This window comes from Dipodomys merriami, unplaced genomic scaffold (genome assembly GCF_024711535.1).
Source record: "Dipodomys merriami isolate MVZ:Mamm:240054 unplaced genomic scaffold, mDipMer1.0.p SCAF_103, whole genome shotgun sequence".
Lineage (NCBI taxonomy): Eukaryota > Metazoa > Chordata > Mammalia > Rodentia > Heteromyidae > Dipodomys > Dipodomys merriami.
In genome coordinates this window covers 4,392,238-4,415,349 of record NW_027202305.1, presented here as the reverse complement: position 1 = coordinate 4,415,349, position 23,112 = coordinate 4,392,238, and the positions used below count along the sequence as shown (strand labels likewise).

Here is a 23,112-nt window from a genome sequence, read left to right as displayed (position 1 = left end):
CACAGCGACATTTTCATCTTTAGGCTAGTGTCTAGCAGTTCTGGCTACTCCCAGAGAGTGGTTGGATGAATCCATGAATGAATGAATGAATGAATGAATGAACACATCTCAGTTGTGTCACACTTCTACCTGTGGCTCAGAAGGCTGAGATCTGAGGATCACAGTTCGACGCTGGCCTAGGCAGGAAAATCCATGAGACTTTCTTCCCAGTGCCTAAGGAAAGCAGCTTCGGGGAGCCGGGGTCATCAGTCCAGACCCTTCTGTACAGGGTGTGTTGTTCTCATCGCTCCAGACTCAAACCCTGGAGTTGGAAGATTGGGGCTGGCGACCCTGCTGTCCAGTAGGCAGCAAGGATGTTTTCTGGGACTTCCATGGGTCCTCAGACACCTCAGGGGTGTCTCCCAGAACACCCCTCTTTCTAGGCCTTCTTGGACACAGGCCTGTATGTGGTGGCCAGCGGAACAGAAGAGATGGAGGATATGGGTGAAGGGAGGAGAGAGGAGACAGAAGGGGACGGGGGAGGACCCCATGCTTGGAGGGAGAGGCAGATGGGCGGGAGCCACTGCTGCTGCTGCTCTCCAGGGGAGGAGGGGGGGGGGGTGTCTGGCCATGTCATTTTCACCGGCAAGTGCCAAAGGGAGTGAGGCGCACGAGTGTATTGAAACACAATGTCAGGTTGCTCTGGTGGGATACAGGTTGGGTTTTGTTGTTTTTTTTTCCTGGCACTTGGCAGATCCCTTTCACAGGCTGCCTCCTGGCTGTGTGCTGTTGATTGAGCCTTCATGTTTATTCAAACATCTTGTGCTGAGCGGCATAGCAAATATCTGTGGATTCCTGTGCTTCAGAGAGAGCCTGGTACATAAAGAGCCGGAGACAGTCCTTCCCGTTCCTCGGCCACTCGTGTTGCTTAAAGAAGATTCACACCGAGAATAATTATCCCTTGGGGTGATCAAGGGCAAAAGCTGGTTTAATCTGTTCATTTGCTTCAGCCTGTTATTTATTTTCCCTGGGAGGGACACACTGAGAAGGTTTGCTCTTTCTCCGGAGCCCCTTTGCCTACAGAAGGATCCCTTCTGAACCCAGTATCCCATCCTGTGTGCCACGTACCCTCCCAGGCTTCTTCTAATGCTCACTTGACTCCCCCAGTTCTGTGCAGAGGCCCGCTCAGCCACTTCCCTTTCCAGACGTGGGAAACAAGGCAGCGAGGTGTGAAGTAAGTTGTGTGAGATCACACAGCCAGTGGGTAATAGATCTAGAATTCATCCCCGGAGTCCAGCCTGTCCTGATGTTTCTCAAGAATGTCTTAGAAGATAGCACGAGAGATCAGAAGTCATTTTCTGTGGTGTCTCTTAAAACATCATTTTTACAAAGCATGGCCCTGGATACTTCTCAGGGATTTGAAATCCTTGTCTGAGCTGCTCATGACGTCATTTCTATCAAGGTGGCCCTTGACCCTGGAAGGGTGGGGACCGGCTCCTAGGGGGGTGAGCACAGTCGAGGAGGCGCACACGGACCCAGCCACCTCTGCAGAACCCTGGATGGAGGAGGCCCTCTCTTTCTTGCTCTTCTGCTGTGCTCGCAGTGCAGGGGGTCTTGGCATGGCCCAACAGGTTGACCCTTCCTCCTTCGGTTCCCTTCCTCTGTTCCCTGTCCCACTGGGATTCAGAGAGTGAGCTAGAAAGTGATGGAGCTTGGATTGGAGCCAGCTGTGTTAGTCAGTGCTCTGTGACTCTGATGAAGTACACGAGATAAACAGGTTATAGGGAGGAGAAGGTTTGCTTTGGCTCATGGCTTCTGAGGTTTCAGTCCGTGATTGGCCAACCTTGCTTTCAGGCCTGTGGTGCGGCATGGCATCATGGTATGTGGTTGTGGAGGATGTGGTGGAGGAGTCCTGTATACCTCACGATGCTTGGGAAGAAGGCAGGGAGGAAGGGGGAAAGGGAGGGGGGTGAGAAAGAGGAGGGTGACATCACTTCCTTCCACTAGGCCCTACCTCTTACAGGGCCCTTCGCTGGCTTCCCAGCCAGCCTTCAGCATGTGGGCTCTGGGAGACAGTCACATGCAAACTGAGTACGGTGTTCTAGAAGGCAGCACATCCGCCATTCTCCGTTTTGCCTTCTCCTAGCCAGAGCTCGAGGAGGAGGATAAGGAGTTGGAGGAGGAAGGTTGTTCCTCTGGCCAGGCCAGGAGCACGTCTGGTCATTCCTCAGTGAGCCCTCCAGAAGAAGGTGAAGGGGCTCCTTCCATGACTGCAGTCTACAGCACAGTGCACCATGAGGACTGCACACATGCCCCAGTGCTGTGCACCTCAGCTCCTCCTTTGCCTTTTGGTTTCAGAGCTTAAGAGCACAGTGGAGATAAGAGAGCCCCAGTCCTTCTGCTTTCCTCTTAGGTGGCTAGGAGCTGAGGACGTATGTGTGCACGCATGAGGATGCATGTATGTGTGAATGTGTAAGTACATGTCTAGTGTGCATATAGGCATGCATGGCCTTTTCTGTGTGCGTATGTGTGCATATGATGTGTAGTGTGTATGTACTGTGTGTGTGTGTGTGTGTGTGTGTGTGTGTGTGTGTGTGTGTGTCCTTCAAGTCTAGTGTAAGGATTCATTTCTCTGCAAAGCTTCCAGCATGTCAGGCAGTGCCAGGAGCTTTCTGCCTGCTGTTAGCACCATGTTTCACCTTGGCTGTGTGTCTACAGTTCCTGGCCTGTGTTGGGTAACTGATGTCTGTGCACATCTCCTCTGCACACAGGGGCCCTGAAGAGAATGCTTCTGTCATATTAGCTTCTTCCTGCAAATGCCTGCTGAGTGTGTAGATGAGCAAATGAATGAACACACGAGGGCACGTGACCTCCCGCTGCCTCACCCAGCCTCGTTGAGCCCTCAGTCTCCCCTGGTATGAGGCCCAGACATGGCTTAGATGCTGGCTGGGCTTATGGAGAACGACGAGGCCATATGTGGCTGGTCCAGTGTGTGGAGGGGCTGGGCTGGATGGGGCGGCAGTGGTCATTCACAAGGGCCTTCCTCCCTTGCTTCTGGAAAGTTCCCATCTGCCACCCGCCTTGCCTTCCTTTGCCTGCTGGCTTCCCCGTGGGTTGTGTGGAAAGAGAAACGTTGGGAAGTTGTTCTTCCCGTGGCTAATGTGTTCCATGCACTGTGTCCCCCTGTGCTCAAGTTCCGGGCAATTACCCTCCTGCTGGGCTTTGTTGCTGAGCACAGCAGGTGGGTCTTGTTTGTCACTCACTTGCACCATTAAGGCTGGGTTAGCACCGAAAGGGTGACTGAGCCCTTTGGTGCCCCCAACTCCAGATGCCATTGGCTGGTGAAGACATTAAGATGGCTTTGTGGGTCAGCTGCTTCTCAGAGGCAGCAGCCAGGGGCCTCATCAACTGGCTGTCCCTGGAGCTCACAGCCGGGCGCTCCGACGCACCGCTCTCCCCACACAGCCTCTGCCCTTTGGTGGTTGCGGTTTGGCTGTGGACAGGGCCTGTACCCAGGCTTTGGGCCAGTGCTGTTTGCAGGCACACGGACGTGGCAGCAGATCTTTGCGAGAAGTTTTAGGAAGCTGGGGAAGGTGAGGTTTGGAGGGGGAGAGTGTGGAGCTGCACTAGGGACGAACCTCAGTGCAGTTCAGTGAATGGGAAGAACTGGGGGAGGTGGCATCCCATCTTCACTATTTACTTTTACTAGCATTGTTATTCAGATAAGGCACTGATTAGGACAAGACAAATAGATTTAAAGCATCCTCACTGGTTTACTTTGACCAATTAATCACACGTTTACTGAGCTCCAACGGTGGAAAACACTTAGATGTGTTACAGAAAACATCTGCAAGGTAACGTATTCACAATGAATCTAAGAGCTTCGGAGTCTGACCTAGGTCCCAGAATTTAAACTAGGGAGAGAGGAATGCCAAGAACTATCCGGCTGCAGAAATCCCATTTAGGAACATCTCTCCTTCATTGTGATTCCACATGGCCAAAACGTCTCTCTCATCCAACATCTTTGATCTCTGAGCAACACTGTGAAATAGGGCAGGCGGCGTGTCTCCCGCATCCCCGCAGACGGATGTGTGGAGAGATTGCGTTCGCTCAGGAAAGCCAGGTTTAAGCGCAGCCCTCTGATTCCAAGTTCAGATTGTGTTTTGTTTGTCTGTTGTTTTGCAGGCGAGTCCATAGCCGGGCTCACATCCAGGGCCTGATCCAGACCTTGAGATTGCCTTGTGTCTTCCTGAAGCTGATCCCGGAGCTGCTGGGATTCTGTCTTACCTGGAGAGCCTCAGAGCATGCGCTTCTGACGCTCGCTCGGCTGCGGTTTCTGGGGAGATCTCCATGCTCTCAGGTTGGAGGGATATTAGGTCAGATCCCTTCAGAGCTGGCTTCTCCAACCACGTGTCCCCTTACACGTGGCTGGGTGTCCCTTAACCTTGCCAGGCTCGTGACCATGTGATTTCCTCAATGCATAGCTCAGATTACCATCCTCTTGCCAGAAACATAGGGTCTCCTTACTGCCCAAAGGATGGCATCCAGCCTCCTTAACCTTGGCCTTGGCAGAATCTCAGCACTCTGAGAATCTTAGGCTCTGTCTCTAGCTGTCAGACATAATAGACAACCTGCCCGGCGGGCATGGTGCCCATCCTGTAGGCTCCCAGCGCATCAAGGGCAGGCCTGGGACTGTGGGCCACATCTCCCAAGGTTCTTACCCCAGCTGCAGGGGCCTGGGGTGACCTTCAGCCCTGCTACCTGTTTGGTGGTGGAGGCCGCTGCCGGTGGGAGCTGCCCCATGGCTGTGTGTCCTGAGTGGGGAGGTGTCCCTCTGTCACTCTTCACACCAGGTCATCCTGTTTCTCAAGGTCCCCTTGAGGAAAGCAGTGTTTTCAGGAGTTAGCGTGAGCCTAGGGGCCGCGTGTCTGTGGGGCTACTGGATGCGTCCTGGTCACGTGGACGCCCCTGCTGGGAGGAGGGGCAGCACTCCGGATCTTTATCCCCATTCTGGCTGCTGGGAGACTCTGCTCTCCTTTGCTAAGGTCTCTGTGAGGTTATATGCTGGAGTTGTGGGGTGCAAAGACAAGCCTTGCTTAGCTAAGGAAGATTTCCCAAGTTACCCTGTGGCTGAGAGGAGAGGGCCCAGCCTTCTGCTCTGGCAGCGACCTGTAGGGGAGGCTGGGATGGCCAGGCTGCACAGGTGGATGGTAGCTGTGGTGGGCTGGGACTGGCTGGGCGAACCGTGAGGGCCTTGGAGACTCAGGGTCAGCTCTGAGCAGCCGCTCAGCTTCTCACAGGCAGCTTTGGATGTTCAGAGAGGCTGGGAGACCTGGGCAGAGAAGCATCAGCCAACTTTGTCTAAGCACAGGTGTGCATCACACACTGCACTGGGGGGGGGGGACAGGCTTGGGGACAAGGAGTGTGCCCCGATATTGGGTCTGGTCAAGTAAGCAATCCAGGATACTTGTTTTTTGAAATGATGGACCAGATGTTTTAATTGGAAAGAGTTAATCCAACCTCTGGTGTTTAAAATGCAAACGGTAGAGAACACTCTAGAATAACTGTGAGGCTCCCTCCCACTCCTGACCACGGAACTCTAACTCCTCACTGGGGACGGCTGCCCAGCTGCTGCTGCCCGCTGCCAGCCCCCCGCGAGCCTGTGCCAGCTCTCACCCTGCGTGGTGGCTGTTGGTGCTAATTGAGCTGGACAGAAGGGAAGAGGCGGGCCGGGCCACGAGAGCAGGGACCATCTAAGATGGGCTGACTCCAATCGAATAAATCTGCCACTCTGAGTTCTGCACGGGGCGCTCTCTGTTGTAGCCTTTATTCAGTTTCTAGTGTTGCTGTGCTCTGAGTTTTCTGTCTCTGGGAGTGGTGAGGGGCTGGTCCTGCGTCTTCCCCAAGAAATGAGTGAGTCTAGAGATAGTGACCGAGGAAAGAACCAATAGAGCTTTATCTTCTGATCGATAATGGTGTCTATACTCCGGGGTGCATGTGAGGGGGGCTCTGGACAGGATGGATCTGGGGAGCTATAGATCCAGGCCCAGAAGCAGGGCTCCTTATCTGTTCCCAACCGTCTCCCAGCTCCGGATTTCCTTTTTTATCGCTGACATTAATTAGAGTCCCATCCTCTGCCTTTGACTTTGACCTAAGCACCTCATTGTTAAGTCCAGAACAGCCATCCAGCTGACAATCTGACCGTATCCCGCTTGGAGCCCTGTCTCAGCATCCCTCTCACCCCTGCATCTCCTCTTCTCCCGTCCTGACAGCCAGCTGCTTTCTGACTGGCACACAGAGGCCGGCACAGGAGAGCGGTGATTCCAACTGTCCTACGAGCTATCTCCTCCCCTCCCCCTGCTCCTGCCCGCTCTGTTCCTCTGTGGCGTGTGTGCATGCGCATGCCCACGCGTACGTGTACACACACACACACACACACACACGTTTGGGGGGTGCAGCGTCTCTGGGACCTGAGCACATAGCTCTAGTACTGGGCTGTTTCGTTTCAAAGAGTCTGCTCACGTGGTCTCTGTCAGGAGCTGTTCTCCCTACAGATCCAGCCTGCTGGCCTCCGATAAGTGCCAGGGACATGTTGGGCCATTCACAGACAGTCTTGCCCTTCCCCTTGTTCGCCTCCCTGGCTGGCTGCATCTGGCCGTCACAGCCCCGGCTGTGGTTGAGCCGACCTCCCGTTCAATGGGCAGACTGGAGCCATGGCCTTTGCACCCTGTCTGTGAGAGGTGTTGGTTCAGAGCAAGTTTCACAGGGAAATTGGCTTTAGGTGCAGGGCGCTTACCTTATCCCCGGGAATGCAGGGTGGGGGGAGTGCTGGTGGGGGGGATGGGGGGGAGTCTGTCCTGCCTTCGGGAGGCCACATCTGATGAGCGAGCCTGCCCTGCCACAGTGGGCTTTTCTGTTCCACTGGACACGTGGCCACTTCTGAAGCTCACCATGCAGTGTCTGTCAGAGACCTGTGGGGCCACGCACTTTCTCTGACTGGGCCGTGTGCTGACTCAAGTCTAACAGCGATCTTCCTGTTACCATCCCTGCCACCCCTGGGAATGTCCTCTTCTCTGCATTCATCATCCCGAATGATGGCATCTCCTCCCCTCTACTCATTCTCTCTCTCTCTCTCTCTCTCCCTCCCCTCCCCCTCCCCCTCTCTCCTTCTCCCTCTATCTCTCTTGCTCTCCCTCCTTCCTTCCCCTACTCTCAAGTACTAGGCCTCTAGTCATGTCTCCGCTCCTTTTTGTTTTATCTTATTTATTTATTTTTTTGGTCGGTTGTGGGGTTGGAACTCTGGACCTGGGCACTGTCCCTCAGCTCTTCAGCTCAAGGTGACTGCTCTACCACTTGAGCCACAGCACCATTTCCAGTTTTCTGAGTGGTTTATTGGAAATAAGAGTCTCACAGAGTTTCCTCCCCAGGCTGGCTTTGAACTGCGATCCTCAGATCCTCTGATCTCGGCCTCCTGAGTAGTTAGGATTACAGGCATGAGCCACTGACTCCCAGCTTTATCTTATTTTTCAGATATGGTTTTGCACTTTTGCTTGGACCAGCCTTGGACCAAGATCTCCCTACCTTCCCTTCCCAGGGAGCTGGGGTTGTAGCCATGTATCTCCATACTTGGCTTGTTTTATTTTGCTTTTTTGTTTTGTTTTTGAGAGAGAGTTTCACGAGCATTTCTCCTGGGCTGCCCTGAACTGCGATCCTCCTGACTGGGCTCTCTGCATAGCTGGGATTATAGATGTGAGCCACAGTGGCAGCTTCCCGCTTGGGTCTCCTTATGTCCCAGACTGTAAGCCCCATGGGGGCAGGAGCTGTGTCCAAGGGCTGAAAACTGCTTGCCAGGCAATAGACTCATAGCAGGTTCGGTATATTCATGGAATGAGTGGAACACCATCACAGTAGTACTGTATGTATTTGCCTGCTTGGGCTAGTCCAGGGTATGAAAGAAAACAGCACACTCCATGGTGCTGCACAAGTACTCTACAGCCGGGCCCTGGTGGCTCCCACCCGTCATTCTAGCTACTCAGGAAGCTGAGATCTGAGGATTGAGGCTCATCGCCAGCCCAGGCAGACAAATATGCAAGTCTCTTATTTCCAGTTAACCATCTAAAAGCTGTAACGGAAGGTATGGCTCAAGTGGTCGAGCACTGGCCGTGAACAAAAAAAGCCAAGAGAGAGCATGAGGTCCTGAGTTCAGCTTCCATGTTGGTGCATGTTCTCTCTCTCTCTCTCTCTCTCTCTCTCTCTCTCTCTCTCTCTCTCTCTCTCTCTCTCTCTCTCTCTCTCTCTCTCTCTCTGACACACACACACACACCACTTACTTGCAGAGCAATTCTACATCCAGTACCTCATTCGATCCTTTTAGCAGCCCTGTGAGTTAGATGGTATGAGCATAATTCCTCCCCTTTACAGCAGAGGATGTGGGAGTCCTGGGAAGTTAAGTGACAGGCACAAGGTCGCACAGATCTCATCTGTCATCTTCTCATTTTCCTCGTGTGCCAGGCTGAGGCTGAGCGAGTGTGCAGGAGCCTCTAGGAGGAGGTTAAGTTGGTGCAGCATTTTGGAACGAGGGCTGTAAGTTCAGACCAGCAAGTAGACATGGGCTTCTGTCTTGGTGAGAGAAGATGTGGACATGGGCCGGGCTGCCTGGACCGGGGCTGGAGGAAACACTGAAGGGAATGAAGAGAAGAAAGAAGGGAAGAGGTTCGCATCTACCGATTGCATTATGCCCAGGACCTAGGCCCCTTCCTTCTCAAGGAGAAAGACTTGTCATCCAGTTGACAGTGTAGACGGGTACCTCAGAGAAGTTCAACACTGAACTTAAGGACACATAGCAACACCTGAGCTGGGAAGCTAGGGACCTTTCTCTGGCCTCTGGTGGAAGATTTATTTAGGGTACACTAAGGGGTTCAGTCTGAGATCCTCCAGGGGGTTAATGGTTTGGAGGGGAGAAGGGGCTGAGGTACGTTTGTGCTGCTTGAGAATTTGGAATGGCGGTGCCCCATTCCCCACCTCTCGGCTTTGTGACATCTGTGCTGCAGAGCTCCTGGGCTCTCTCCTCCCGTCAGTCAGCGCGGGACTAGCTGTCAATCTTCTGTGTATTGGAATGAGTCAAATCCAGCCCATCTCTAGGCGCCGATGCCCCTCTCCCCCGACGATCCTGCCCCGGAGTAACCCATCCCAGCCCTGGGAGCATCTCCTCCTTGTGGGAAATGCTGAAGTCAAGGACACTGGGGTGAAGTGCCTTCCCAGAGGGCTCCAGCCTCCTTCCTCAGGTGCTCACCTTGGATTTGCCAGCATGAGCAGGAGGCTTGAAGTCCACTGCATTGAATTGGCTTTCCAATGTTCCAATGTTGCCAAACCATTCTGACGCTTCCTCACCTTTGTGCTAGCTTTTCAAACATAGCCGGAGGTGGGGTGTAGAGTGGGGTGGGTTGTGGGAGGGCAGGGCCCTAGTGAAGTGGGCTGTGTGACCTGGGGAGGTCTGCCCCCACCTGCAGGTGGGGGAGGAGAGGTGCACCTGCCTTATAGGCTTCTGCTAGGAGATGATTCTAAAATGACACCTCATAGATGGTGGATGTCCAGTAACTGTCATGTTATTGCAGAACTCAATTCTTAGACCCTCAGAGAACACCTGGTCTGTTTCCCTCATTTGATGACATCAGGAGCTGAGGCTCAAAGTATTGCCTGCCAGCGCCTGAGAGCTATGTATCCTGGCATCAGCTGTTACCAGGGAGATGAGATACCCACAAAACACTGCCTAGTGGTGCTAAGCCATGGGGGTTGCTCCTCCATTAAGGAAGCTGGGCCTGGGGCACCCTGTCCCTGCTGCCCTGGCCTCCCTACCACCCCTGCATGGTCCTTGCAAGCAACTCACTTCTGTTCAGAGTTTCTCACAGGCAGGGGAGTCAGAGAACAGCAGAGAAGAGTTCATGTCCATTTGTCTTGAGCAGCCTGGAGCGTCAGGGGGAGTAATCAAGATCTTGTTGCCCAGAGCCAAGAGAAAACTTGTAATTAATCTGGCTGCCCCTCTGATTCCTCCTGTCCTCCCTACCGCCAAACACTGTCTGGTGGCTGTCAGCCACTTCTCCACCCCGCCCCAGAATGATCACGATTAATGAGGTGGTGGCCCTTTGAGGATGAGAGATACAACAGAGGAGGGGCCGGTTCAGCACAGCCAGGCTGGGAGGGGCAGGGAGCGGGAGCCTGCACGAATGCGGTGAGCTGTCTGCAGGCTGTGTGTCTCTACCCAGTGACCACAGGGCACGAATCAGCAAACAGTTATTGAGCTTCTACTCATAACAGACCCCAGGGCAAGTGTGCCAGGTGGATGCACCCTTCCCTCAATGGTAGAAAAGAGGATGAAGTTAAATAACCACCCATCATTGACAGCCAGCCGTGTTTGTGGCAGGCCCGTGCAAGGCGCTGTCCAAGGTGCTGGAGGTGGAGCTGTGAATAAGAGGGTTTAGTACAGCCCCTGGCCCGTGGGGTTTGTCCTCAAAGTGGAGGCATGAGGGTGGGGCCCTAGATACTATGCACAGACCAGCGTGAATCCAGTGCCACAGAACGCTGTGATAAATGATGTTCTCAAGCCTTGGTCAGTGAAGGTCTAAAGGGTGGCGGGAATCTAATGTATGTGCATGGGGAGATTGTTCCTGAATTATAAGTTCCTCATGAGCAAGGTCCCTGAATGTAAATCACCATAGTTAAACGCTTAGCATTTCCACACACACACCCTCTGATCGAGTTCTCTGATTACCTCAACAGATACCTGGTAAGCACCTACTATGTACCAGCCTGGGCCTGGTGCTGGAGACACAGGGGGAAGAGTCCAAATTACTCCCTGCTTCCCTGGTGCTGCTCACTCCAGAGGTAGGCACTGTTCTTCCTGTGTTTGATGTGGATGAGGAAACAGGCCCTGAGGGGCACTGTGCCTGACAAAGCCCAGGGTCAGTCTGCCTTCAGTCCAGTTCTTCAGGGATCACGTCCCGGCGTTCAGAACCATGTCATTGAGACCCAGGAAAGCTTTGTCTCTGAATACTCAGACTTCTGAATTTGCATCTCCAAGGCCTACACGAGTGCCTGGTATATGCTACCGACTGCATAAATATTGTTGAAGGGATAAGTGAATTGTCACAAAGGAAAGAACTGTAAAAATCTGGTTAGACTCTATAAAAGTATTACTAACTATAGTCATTTATGTCAAATATCTTCCATTTATGCCCGAATAGCATGCTACACAATAATTATTATGCAGGCTGCTAAGTAGGTGTCAGATTAGCCACTGTAAATTTCATGTGATGGCAGAGCTGCACTAGTTGATGCAGGCGTGACTTTCCTTGTTCATGTGGCTCTCCGAAGCATGGCTGAACCTTGCCACTCCACTTTAGAACAGGGATGGCCGAGATCTGGGGTTGCTCCTGGCTCTCAGCTGTGCAGCCTGGGCGTGAGGACACAAAACAATCTCTCCCCAGACCTTCCAAGAACAAAGAGACCCCCTCCGTGCTGCGCGTGCGGGAGCCTCAGTGGTTCGCAGAGTGGTTTCCAGGGTTGATTGCATTGGATCTGTCAAACAAGCTCTGGGACAGATGAGGCACAGTGAAGTGCGGTGCTCAAGGTCACACGGGAGTCAAGGTCACACAGGCAGGCTCTGAGACCACCGCTCTCCTGAGAGAGGGAGCTTGCAGATTCTCTGCAAAAACAAACCAAAAAGAACCCCAAACCGTCATGAGGTCTTACTCCCAGTTTGATGTTTAGATGAATCTTAAAACCTAGCAGTTTGGCTTTCATGAACTAAAAACATTTTAATAATTTAGAGGAAAAAAGGAATGCTTCTTAAGATTATAGCACTATCCCCTTCCTTATGCCTGGAAGGAAGTCAGCTGTGTATAAATGGCGTTCCTTCATGCAGGCTGAATGCTCCAGGTTCTTGGAGATACTTGAACACATGGTACTGGCCACAGGAATGGGGACCCAGCTGCCCCTCGGCGGGGCTGACACCCTAGTGAGCAGTCTCTGAGCAGTCAGTGTGAGCCGCAGTGCATGAGAAAGTGGAGCTCCTTGGATCTGTGCTCACATCGATCCATCTCTGCCTTCCGCACCCAAGAGTTAAAGAATGAAGTTCCAGGCCTCCTGTGGCGTTTCCTTTACCCACAGTCCTCCTGTTATCCCTCCCCTGTGTCCCTCTTGGTGAGGATTGCTAGAGACCTTCTGTGCCCTGGGCAAGGGGGCATGCTTCCGCTTCTGGAAGCCATCCGCTCCCTTAACTCTGTCAGGGCAGGTCAAGATCTCAGGCACAGACCCTGCAACCACCAGCCACTGAGGGAAAGTACTGCCCTTAATTCTAAGGGGGTCTATTCTCACAAGTCGCAGGGTGAGAACAGGAGCTACAAGGTGCTGGCTGTGGCTGGAACATGGAATTGGGACGGGGATACCGTAATGACAGCAACTTCTGATGCATTGCACACCCGGAGAACACAAGTGTGAAGTTGTCCCTGCAAGAGTTCTTCTCCCACACTGAACACACCCATTTAACCAGTGCCCACGTGAAGACGGATCTTCAGTGCCCCAGGAGCCTCGGGGCCAGGCCCCTCCCTACGCACTGACATAACCTCATTTTGAAAAGTGTATATTAATTGTATGATAGTGGGTTTCGTGCTGTCGTTCTGAAAGGGGCATAAAGCGCTTTCATCACCTTCATCCGCGTTACTCTCTCTTACCCGCCCTCTCCTCCCCCGGCTATTCCCAGTAGTTCCCCCTTTCTGCTCTTAGGTCTTTTCCCCCTCCTGGATTGCACGTAGGAGAGAAAACAGTGGATATTTGTCTTTCTAAGTCTGACTTATTTTGCTTAACGTGATCAGTATATATGATGATCTGTTAACAACGATTTCCATCCATTTCCCCGTGATAGGTCTCATTCTTCTTTATGGCTGAATAATACTCCACAGGGTATATAGACCATATTTTCCTTACCCAGTCATCCACTGCCAGGCACCGCTCCATTTGGCGTGGTGGTACGGTGCACGTGGGTGTGTGGGCGTGGCTAATGCATTCAGCTTCCTTGGGTATATGCCCATAGGTGGTATAGCTGGGCCACATGGTAGTTGCAGTTTTAGCTTTTGAAGAACTTCCATACTGATTTCACAGTGGCTGCACACATTTACAGTCTCACCGACAGTGCATAGAGTTCCTTTCCCCCCTAAATTTTTCTCCAGCATTTGTGGGGTTTCTTTTGTTTTCTTGATGGTGGCCATTCTGAAGGGGATGAGTTGGAATCTGTCTCAGGATTAGGGTTTCACTCTGGGGCCTCACATGTGCTGGGCAAATGCTCTCCCAGTTGAGTTGCTCCTCAGTCTGTGTGCTTTTACTTTACTTAGATTTTCAGGGAGAATCTTGTGCTTTTGCCATAGCTGGTCTCATGTCATGATCCTCCTACCTCTGCAGCCTGAGTAACTAGGACCAAAGATGTGTGTCACCATGACTGGCTTATTGTTGAGATAGGGTCCCAGTAACATTATCCTACTCTGGTCTTTATCAGTGATCTTCCTGTCCCAGCCTTCTGAGTTCCTGGAATTATAGCTGTGTACTACCATCAAATGTAGGTTTGGTTTACATTATCTTGATCACTAAAGATACTGATTATTTTGTTCATGTATCGATTGACATTTATACTTCCTTTGAAAAGTCTTTTCATTTGTCCATTTGTTGATTGGATTGTTTGTTCTTTTGGTATTGAAAAATTTGAATTCTCCATAAATTACATATCTTAGCCTTTTTTTAAAGGATGAGTAACTGATAAAGATTTTATCCGATTTGATAGGCGGTGGCATTATGATAAAACTATTTCCTTTGCTACAGAAGCTTTTTTTTTTTTTTTTTTTTTTTTTTTTTTAATTGTATTTTATTTTATTTGAGAACAAACTGTACAGAGGGGCTACATTTACATGGGCAGGATAATGCATACATTTCTTACCAAGCATTGCAGCCTCCTCCTTTGTTTACCCTTCACTTCCCTTCCCCGCCTCCCCCCTCCCCCCACCCAATTTTACCCCCCTCCCCCCACCCAATTATACCCCCCTCCCCCCCCCACACCGACATTGTAAAGCTGGTTTTGACATGACATTTTGTACTTCTCATTGTTGCAACAGGTCCACCTGAATCCTTAAACGACTTGTTTGTCCCCATCTCCTCTACAGAAGCTTTTTAGTTTGATACTATTTCATTGGTCAGTCCTTGCTACTATTTCCTGAGCTGCTGGAGCCCTGTTCAGGAGTCATTGATTATTCCTTTATTTTGCAGTCTTTCCCCCCATGTTTCACTGCAGAAGTTTCAGAGTTGTTATGCTAGACCACGCTGTTTCTGTTTCTGTAACTCTAGTATAATTTCATGCAGGGCATTGGGTCCACCTCCAGCATTGCTTTATTTGCTGAGGATTATTTTGACTATATGGGGTCTTTTGTGCTTCCATAAGAATTCTAGGATTATTTTTTTCCAGCACCATGAAAATTGTTGTTTTGACATTTTGATGGGCTTTGCATTGAGTCTGTAGGTAATTTTCAGTAGTCTGGCAGTTTTAACAATACTAATCTTGCCGTTCCATGAATGTAGGAGCTCTTTCTATCTTCTGATGGCTATGTCATCTTATTAAAAACTTCTACCTTTTTACTTCCTTGGCCAGGTTTATTCTTGGGGTCTATTGTGAATCAGATTGTTTTTCTTGACTTTTTTTCCCTTAGTAGGGTTGTTATTGGTGTAGTAGAAAGCATTGATAGTATGTGGTTGTCTCTCTCTCTCTCTCTCTCTCTCTCTCTCTCTCTCTCTCTCTCTCTCTCTCTCTCTCTCTCTCTCTCTCTCTCTCTCTCTCTCTCTCTCTCTCTCTCTCTCCTCCCCTGGGGCTTGAACTCAGGGCTTTCCCTGAGCTTTTGTGCTCAAGGCCAGTGCTCCACCACTTGGGCCACAGCTCTACTTCTGGGTTTTGGTGGTTAATTGGAGATAAGAGTCTCATAGACTTTCCTGCCAGGCTTTCTTCCAACCATGATCCTCAGATCTTAGCTTCCTGAGTAGTTAGGATTACAGACGTGAATTACTGGTGCCTGACTAGCACTGATCTTTTAAAGGTGTTGATCTGTATGATGAATTTGTTCATCATAGCTAAAAGTCTTTCGGTGAATGTTTAGGGTCTTTTAATTATAGGATCATATCATATGCAAATAGAGATAATTTAACTTCTTTCCCATTTGCATCCCCTTAATTTTTTCTTGACATTTCTCTTAAAGTTTCAAGTACTGTATTGATTAAGAATGATGAGTAGACATGAGTAGACAATCTTACCTTGTTCTTGATTTTTTTTAGAGAAAAGACTTTCAGTTTTTATCCAGTTTGGTATTCATGATGGGATTTTCAGGTGTGGCTTTTATTATGGTGGAGTATGACCCTTTGACACCTAATTTCTTCAGGGCTTTTATCATTAAAGGATGTTGAATTTTATCAAATGCTTTTTCTTCACCTATTAAGACAATCATGTAGTTTTTGTCTCTGATTCTGCTAATGTGCTGTATTACATTTATTGATTTGTATAAGTTGAAAACCACCCTTTGATCCCTGTCAATGGAACCAAATTGCTCATGGCCTCTGATCTTATTTTTGAAGTTTGATTGAATTCACTGTGCAAATACTTTGTTGGAGATTGTTATGTCTATGTGTTATGTCTTACATTTGTTATCAGGGTAGGATGGACTTCAGAGAATGAGTTTGGAGGCATTTCTTCTCATTCTATTTAATGGAATAGTTTGGGAAGATTGGTGCTACTTCTTTAAGGATCCGATAAAATTCAGCAGTAAATCTGTCTGGTCCTAGGCTTTCCTTTATTGAGAGACTTTTTATTACTGCATCAAACTCATTACTTATTATTGATCTGTTTAGGTTTTTTATATCCTCTCGGTTCAATTTTTGTAGGTCCTATGAATCTAGAAATTTGTTCATGTCTTTAAGATTTTCCAACTTATTGGAGTGTTACTTTACAATATTCCCTAATGATTCTCTGGATTTCAGTGGTTTTTGTTGTAATATCCCCCTTTCATCTCTAACTCTATTAACTTGGGTCTTCTCTCTTCCTTTTGATTAGTTTGAGTAAAGCTTTGTCTTGTTAATCTTTTTCAAGAACCATGACTTTGTTTAATTAATCAAGAACCAACTCTTTGTTTTATTGATCATTCTGTCATCTTTTAGATTTCATTAATGTCAACTCTGATATTTATTATTTCTTTCCTTCTAATGGTTTGTGATGTGGCTTGTTTTATTTTTCTAAGATCTTGTGATACATTGTTGGGTTGTTTGTTTGAGATCTCTCCTGGTTTTTTAATGTTGGTATTCATAGTTATGAACTTCACTGTTAGCTTTTCTGTTGTAGTATCCTATTGATTCTGTTATGTCATGTTTTTATTTTCATTTGATTGTAGGAATTTTACAATTTTTTTTGCTGATACTTTCAAGAACCCACTGGTTATTCAATAGAATATTGATCAATCAGTATGCTTTTTGTACAAGTTCCATAATTTCTCTTGCTGTTGATTTCTAGTTTGAAAAGATGTAAGATATTATTTTTGTCATCTACCAAGACTTGCTTTGTATATGATCTATTTTGTGGAAAACTTCATGAGCTGCTGATATAGAATATGTATTATGTAGTTATTGGACAGAATATTCTGTACATGTATGGTAAGTCCATTCTATAGTGTAGGTTAACTGGGGTTTTTGCACTGGCACTCTTTTGGGGGTGGGACAGAAGGGAGTCTGGATAATATATCAATGAAAGAAAGGTACTAAAGTCAACTGTTATTACTGTATTAGGCCTAACATTCCCTTTATGTCCAGTAGTGTTTGTTTTGAGGCACCAAGTGTTGATGCATACATGTTTACAATCATTGTATCTTGTATATAGACTGCATTTTTTCCATTATATAGTGACCATCTTGGTCTCTTCAGATTACATTTGACTTGAAGTCAGCTTTGTAGGATACAAATATAGTTAGTCCAGCTTGCTTCTGGATTCCATTTGTTTCAAATATCATTTCCAATCCTTTCACAAACTGTGAAAGGATCTTTGCCAGTAAGGTGAGTTTCTTGCAGACATAAAATAGTTGGACCCATTTTTGCCATGCAGTCAACCAGTCTGTGTCTTCATGGAGAATTAGGGCTATAATTTAAATCTAAGATCTAATTCTTGGTGTTTTGTTGTTTTCTAGTATTAATACTTTCCTACTTCTCATTTGCTTATTTACTGTTCTAGTGGGATTTATCCTTCCCTACTGCTGTAATTTACTGGGAATAGTCTCTCCTCTTCCAGCCAGGGCAGAACTGACCTTCATGGTAGCCCCTCATCTATGCCGGTCCCTCCCATGTTATCTTAGTCCTTGCCTGCAGCCCTCCCATGGTAGGGCCACATGGAGGGGCTGTCAGCGGTCCCTGGCTCAGGCCGCTGGGGGGAGTGGCTACCAGCAGCGCCAGACTCAGTTGTTCTCTCCTTCCACAGAGTTATGTCATGCCCAGACCAGCAGAGGGCTCCATGAGGATTTATAGAAGATGCCCCACGTCTCGGCGCCTTTGGTGCTGCTTCCTGCGTGGTTCCTGATGGTCTCCTGCAGCCCGCACTCCCTGAGGATTGGTAAGTGCGGCCTGGCCCTGGCTGACACCTCCACTGTCACCCCCCAGCTTTACACAGGGATGTCTTTGTGCTGTCAGGGCCGCGTGGGAAGCTCCCACCACCCTGTGCCATGCTGAGTGTGGCTGGGGTGGCGCAGAGCGGGACGTGGACATGGACGTGGACGTGGCGATGGTGGATGGGCAGTAACAGGCTTGCAGCTCCGACCTGGTCAACCTGCCGAGCTCCCTGGTCCAGAGTAAAGATGCTGATATAGCTTCCTGGCCCGGTCCCTGACTGACCCAGTGCCAGTGAAGGAGGGAGATGCCAGCCATGGGGATTCTAAGTGTAGGGCTCGAGGCGAGAGGAAAGGCCTCTTCCTTTCTTTGATCAGACAAAGAAGGATCAATAGACAGTGCACTGTGCCTCTGGCACCAGTTGGCTGATTCCAGGAGTCTGCTGGGTGACGCTGGTTTGCCAAGCCGTTGACTTGCTGTCTGCTGGGCATGGACTGGCTCCGAGAGCGAGATGATGTTGGCTTCTCCTCTGCCGTTTCCCTTGTGGCTGTGCACCTGCCAGTCTAGCTGTGGGCAGGCAGGGCTGCCACCTGCACCATCCACCCCCCTCCCCCAGTTTAGGAAATCAGGTGCCAGGTCCCCTGCCGGCACTGAGGGAGGCCAGTCACTTGTGGATCAGGGTGCTCCTGAACCTGCGTACCGGAGACACAGCCCCAGAAGCAGGATGAGGACAGGGCCCCGTCCAGCTGGCACAGTATGGTCATTGGTGGGACTCGTGGACAGCGTAGGTGAGCAGTCGGCTGTCTCTGTGGGCGTGCATGATCGTCAGAGGCCAGTGTGGAGAAATGGGTGCTGGGAGTGGCACTGAGAAACCCAGCCTTTTGGTCGCAAGAAGGTGGATTCAACAGCAGACTCTGAGAGGCAGACCTGGGTACCTGCTTGACATGGAGTTGAATCCAGAAAGATAGTCACTGGCTCCCCCTTCCAGACCAGTATGGAGTGGGAGTGGGATGGGTACACTGAACAGAGCCTGACATCGAATAAAGGCAGCTGGCTGGGTACCAAAGGATCATGATTCCAAAGCTAGCTAGGGCAGAAACGTATGCAAGGCTTTATCTCCAAAATCACTCCTCCCCACCACCACCAACAAAATAAAAACAAAGATAGCAGTTCTGGATTCAGGGGAATGACTTAAAGCTCTAGAACATCGTCTAGTTGTAACCAGGACTTGTCCTAGATATCCAGAGTGAAGTTTACACAGGGATGGTGGTCAGGGGGTCCTGGTAAGGACAGAGGCAGGCCAGCGGCTGAGATGCTAGCCTGCCACATGTCCCCAGCAGCAGCCAGACCTGCAGGTCTCCAAACTGCTCCACCACACCTTGTGGGCACATTTCTGCATGCAGATGTAGTGCTGCCGATGGAAATCAGAAACGTGGACAAGAGACTCAATTCTCCCTTTACCCCACCCCCACCTCTCGCTCGGCATGCTTAAAAGGGGGGGGGAGAAGGAATTAAAATTAAAAACAAAATCCTCCCTCCCTTTTCTTCATCCATTTCTACAGAAACTTCAAAACCTAATTTAATTCTGTTTAGTGGCAATGAAAAAGCAGTTCACATCCTTAAGATGCTTCATTTATAAGATGCCCACAGTTATCCAACATCCGCTGTGAGCGTGGCTCCACTGTAAGTGAGCGGATAGAGCGGGAACACATCAATTTCCATTTGTCACTAATGGGGAGCGGAAAGGGACAGAGCCAGAATCGCAGTGCCTCATGGCCACACTCTCGCGTCTAGTTCTCAAGCAAGAGTTAAACCAAAAAGAGACATGCCAGGCCCTGTTTGCCAGTCTCCTTGGTTGTGCCGGGAGCTAGGAGCTTTTAAAAGTCCCTGAGATGCGTGGGGGTGGAGAGGTGCTAATTACATGAACTCTGGAGGGGAAGTGGAGCAGGGCGGGAAGGGGGAGGAGAAGTAGGTCAGGAAAACTCGGGTAGCCATGCTGCTCAGCAGGCAGTCCTATGCATAGACTGGCTGGACAGGCTGGGTCAGTGCAGGGGTTCTGGTGTTTAAGAGGCACATGGGAAAGGGGGTGTAGCTCCTCTCACCTTTCCAGGGGTGAGCTTTCCTGGGGCTTGCCTCAGTGCCCCCGTAATGGATAGCTGTCAGAGCTCTCTTTGCCTTTACAAAGCTTGTGGGAACTGCAGAGATAAATTGTCCAGGCTGCTCCGTCCTCAGCCCCACTTGTCCCTGGTGACAATACGGATGTTTGTAAAGAGGCAGCCAAACCCATTACCCTGCCTTGTGATGGCTGTTTTTCATTCAAGTGAGAGGTGGGGCTGGAGAGACACCCAAATTGTCTGTCACAGTGTCGGGCTGTTTATCCTCCCCCTCCCCCTCTCCAATGAGGTTTTGGGTAACAGAAAGGGATGTTATTTATGGCCGTGAGACTGTGCGCATAAATTCCCCACACCCTCACACATATGTCAGCCCCCCCCACCCCCCTGCAGTCATCCATCTCCTGAAAATGCTTTTTGATTTTGCTTCTGTCCCTTTGGGTTGGCTGAGTGATGGCTGAGGCACCACCAGTTAATAACGGCTCCGACAAGACCCTGGCCCCGCCGTGGCTGCCCTCCATTGCCGGAAGAGACCGTAGTCATTGTATCTTGCCATAAGATCGCTGAGCATCCGTTCTCCAGCCTCATCCCTGTGCAGATGAGGACACGGGTTCACAGGGGCAGTGGTGTGCCAAGCCCACATGGTGGCCTGGCTCTTAGTCCCTGGCCCGAGGGGCTGGTGTGCTTGAGTCAGGTTTCAGTGGAGCTAGCAGGCTGGGTTCCCGTAGCCACCCGGAAGCAGAGTCATCTTCAGGAGTAAGTGAAGGTTATTCCCTTGTACAGTTTCCTCCTCTCATCTCTTCTAGAAAATGTTCAGACATTAGCCAATGATGTCCTTGTCCCTAATGCATTCAGTGCTCAATGAGTATTTGTTAACTGAATCAATGCTGGATGCTCCAGCCTGCCTCCTGGATCTCCTCCCCCACCCCTCCCCACTGTAGCCACACCAGCTCTCTGCTGCTACCTCCATGATGCTGGAAGTCTTCTTCCTGCCCTCACAGCTTATCCACCTGGAAAGCAACTCCAAAAGCTCCTCCTTCTCCTCTTCTTCCTCTGTCACATTGGCTTAATGGCGCTTCCTTCTTCCGTCCATCCATTCCCCTGGGAATGGGAGACACTCAAGACGTCTCATTCCACTTGCTCTCCTCTGATCTCACACTGATCGGCTCGGTGGGCAAGGTGATGAGAAAACACAAAGAGAAGGAGAAAATGTCTACCAACCTGTCTTACTTCAAAGAGAGAACAGGACTTGGCTAAAGATTGGACCATGCCCAGCGCCATTGGCTCACTCCTGTAATCATAGCTACTCAGGAGGCTGAGATGATCCTGATTCGAAGCCAGTGGGGGCAGAAAAGTCCCGGTGAGACTCTTATCTCCAATTACCACTCAAAAACTGGAAATGGAGCTGTGGCTCAAAGTTTTAGAGTGCTAGCCTTGAGCAGAAGAGCTCAAGCCCCACAACCACCCCTCCTCCTTCAAAAAAAACAAAAACAAAGAAGATCTTGACCAAGTGCTGGTCAAAGTTTTGATTGAAATAACAAATACATGGATTCATTAATTCACTTAAATATTTATTGAGTGCAGTGTCCAATCACTGAGGACAAGGTGCTAAATACTAATGATCAAAGTAATTCCCACTTAGAAACTTCTCATTTTGTGCCAGGTGCTGGGCAAAGTGTTTCCTGTGTCTCAGCCTATCTGTGTGTGGGAATGAATCCTTCCATATTATATAGACAAAGAAACAGAGGCGCTGAGAGTTTATGCTAGTTGCGTGATGTCACACAGGGACTGAAATTCCAGCAGCTCTGCTTCCAGACTGTCTCTGCCCTACTGTACGGGGGAGACATGAGCGTCTCCCCTTACCACAGAAACAGCATTGTGAATGTCATGTTCTTTCTGGGAAAGGAAATTGAAAGATAGAATTATCATTGTTAATACAGTTTATCACTTGGCTTGGACACGTTTACTTCCTACAAATTGTACCCAAGAGTTCAGCGTGGAGCCAGCCGGCAGATGAGGAAACCGAGGCTCGGGGACCCGGTGGCAGGGGAAGTCCCACTCAAAGTGGTGACATGAGCCACATTGGCAGGTAGCATTCGCGTCTCTTCTCTTGTTTAAGGTTTCCCGGGCTGGCAGAGCCGCCGAGAGCTCTTATTTGACATTCTGCCTCATTAGGACCCCAAGCCCTGTTACAACTACAATTTTATTTTATTTTATTTTTACTTAGTTGGATTCTTCTATGAGTGAGCTCTAGGCCTTGGCAGAGAATATTCAGCCTAGAGCATTCAGATGTTATAACCAGGAAACTGACGGGGGAATTGAAGGAGCCAAGAAAGAAGATAAAAACCGATGGTTTCTGATGCTGGATTCTTCACTTTGTGGAAGGTTTGGGAGTGGCGAGCTTGCCTGCTAATGCCACCATGTGATTTGATTTATGAAATTCTGATCAGCATGTAACTTTTTATCGTGGTTCTAAATTGAGTCACCCATATAGACAATCAATTGGACGTTCACATTAGTGACAAATAGAAATTGATAGCTTTCCTTTTCATCTGTCACCAACAGAGGGAATAGAGAGGTTTCTGGGACAGAAAGGTCTCCGTTGGTGAGCGTTCATGTGAGTCTTTCCCAGGCCTGTGTCCTCAGGCTCTTGCCCAGCATTTAGCCAATAGTAGTAGACTTTTTTGATCATGGGTTGACCTTTCAGTTTTCAAGCTTCTCTCAGGAACTGCCCAAACAAAGCAACTTTATAAAATATGTAATTCATGGGCTGGGAAGGTGGCTCAGTGGTAGAGTGCTTGCCTCACATGCATGAGGCCCTGGGTTCGATTCCTCAGTACCACATAAAAAACCTGAAGTGGCGCTGTGGCTCTAGTGGTAGAGTGCTAGCCTTGAGCTGAAGAGCTGAGGAACAGCGCCCAGGCCCAGAGTTCAAGCCCCAGGACCAACAGAAAAAAAATGTAATTCAGAGATAAAAGCAATTTTGCTCCCTCAAAAAGTCTGCGTGCGTGTCTCTACGTTGTCTTTGTGTGCACGCAGCCCTGTCTGTCTCCCGTCAGCCCCCTCTGTGGCCGGCACATCGGTGGGTGGATGAGGGAGGCCTGCAGACCACACGTGGGCCAGTGCACCACACATGGGCCGGTGCACTGTGTCGGCACGAAGCTTTGATTTGGGAGTACTGTCCAGGATGCTGTCAGTGTGTGTATCTTGTCCGTCCACCTTTCCAGAACTCATCTGTGACCCAGAGCCTTAGATTCTAGTTCTTTCTGCTGAGAAGTTAGGGGTCACACAGGCATGAGTGCTTCATTTCACGTATGTAGGATATTGGGGTCCTAAGCAATGAGCCCTGGCAATGCCC

At 49.6% G+C, this 23,112-nt stretch overlaps 1 protein-coding gene across 2 annotated transcripts in view; it reads left to right on the top strand.

Annotated features, from left to right (window-relative positions):
- Window positions 1–23,112, top strand: part of LOC138810355 (glutamate receptor ionotropic, kainate 4) — a 301,458-nt gene that overhangs the window by 75,773 nt on the left and 202,573 nt on the right. For both annotated transcript variants that reach the window (XM_069997405.1, XM_069997403.1), the window contains exons 2-3: window positions 10,756–10,860; window positions 17,519–17,650. In XM_069997405.1, the coding sequence (XP_069853506.1) occupies window positions 17,569–17,650 (82 nt within the window). In that variant the 5' untranslated portion in view covers window positions 10,756–10,860; window positions 17,519–17,568. The remainder of the gene's footprint in view (window positions 1–10,755; window positions 10,861–17,518; window positions 17,651–23,112) is intronic.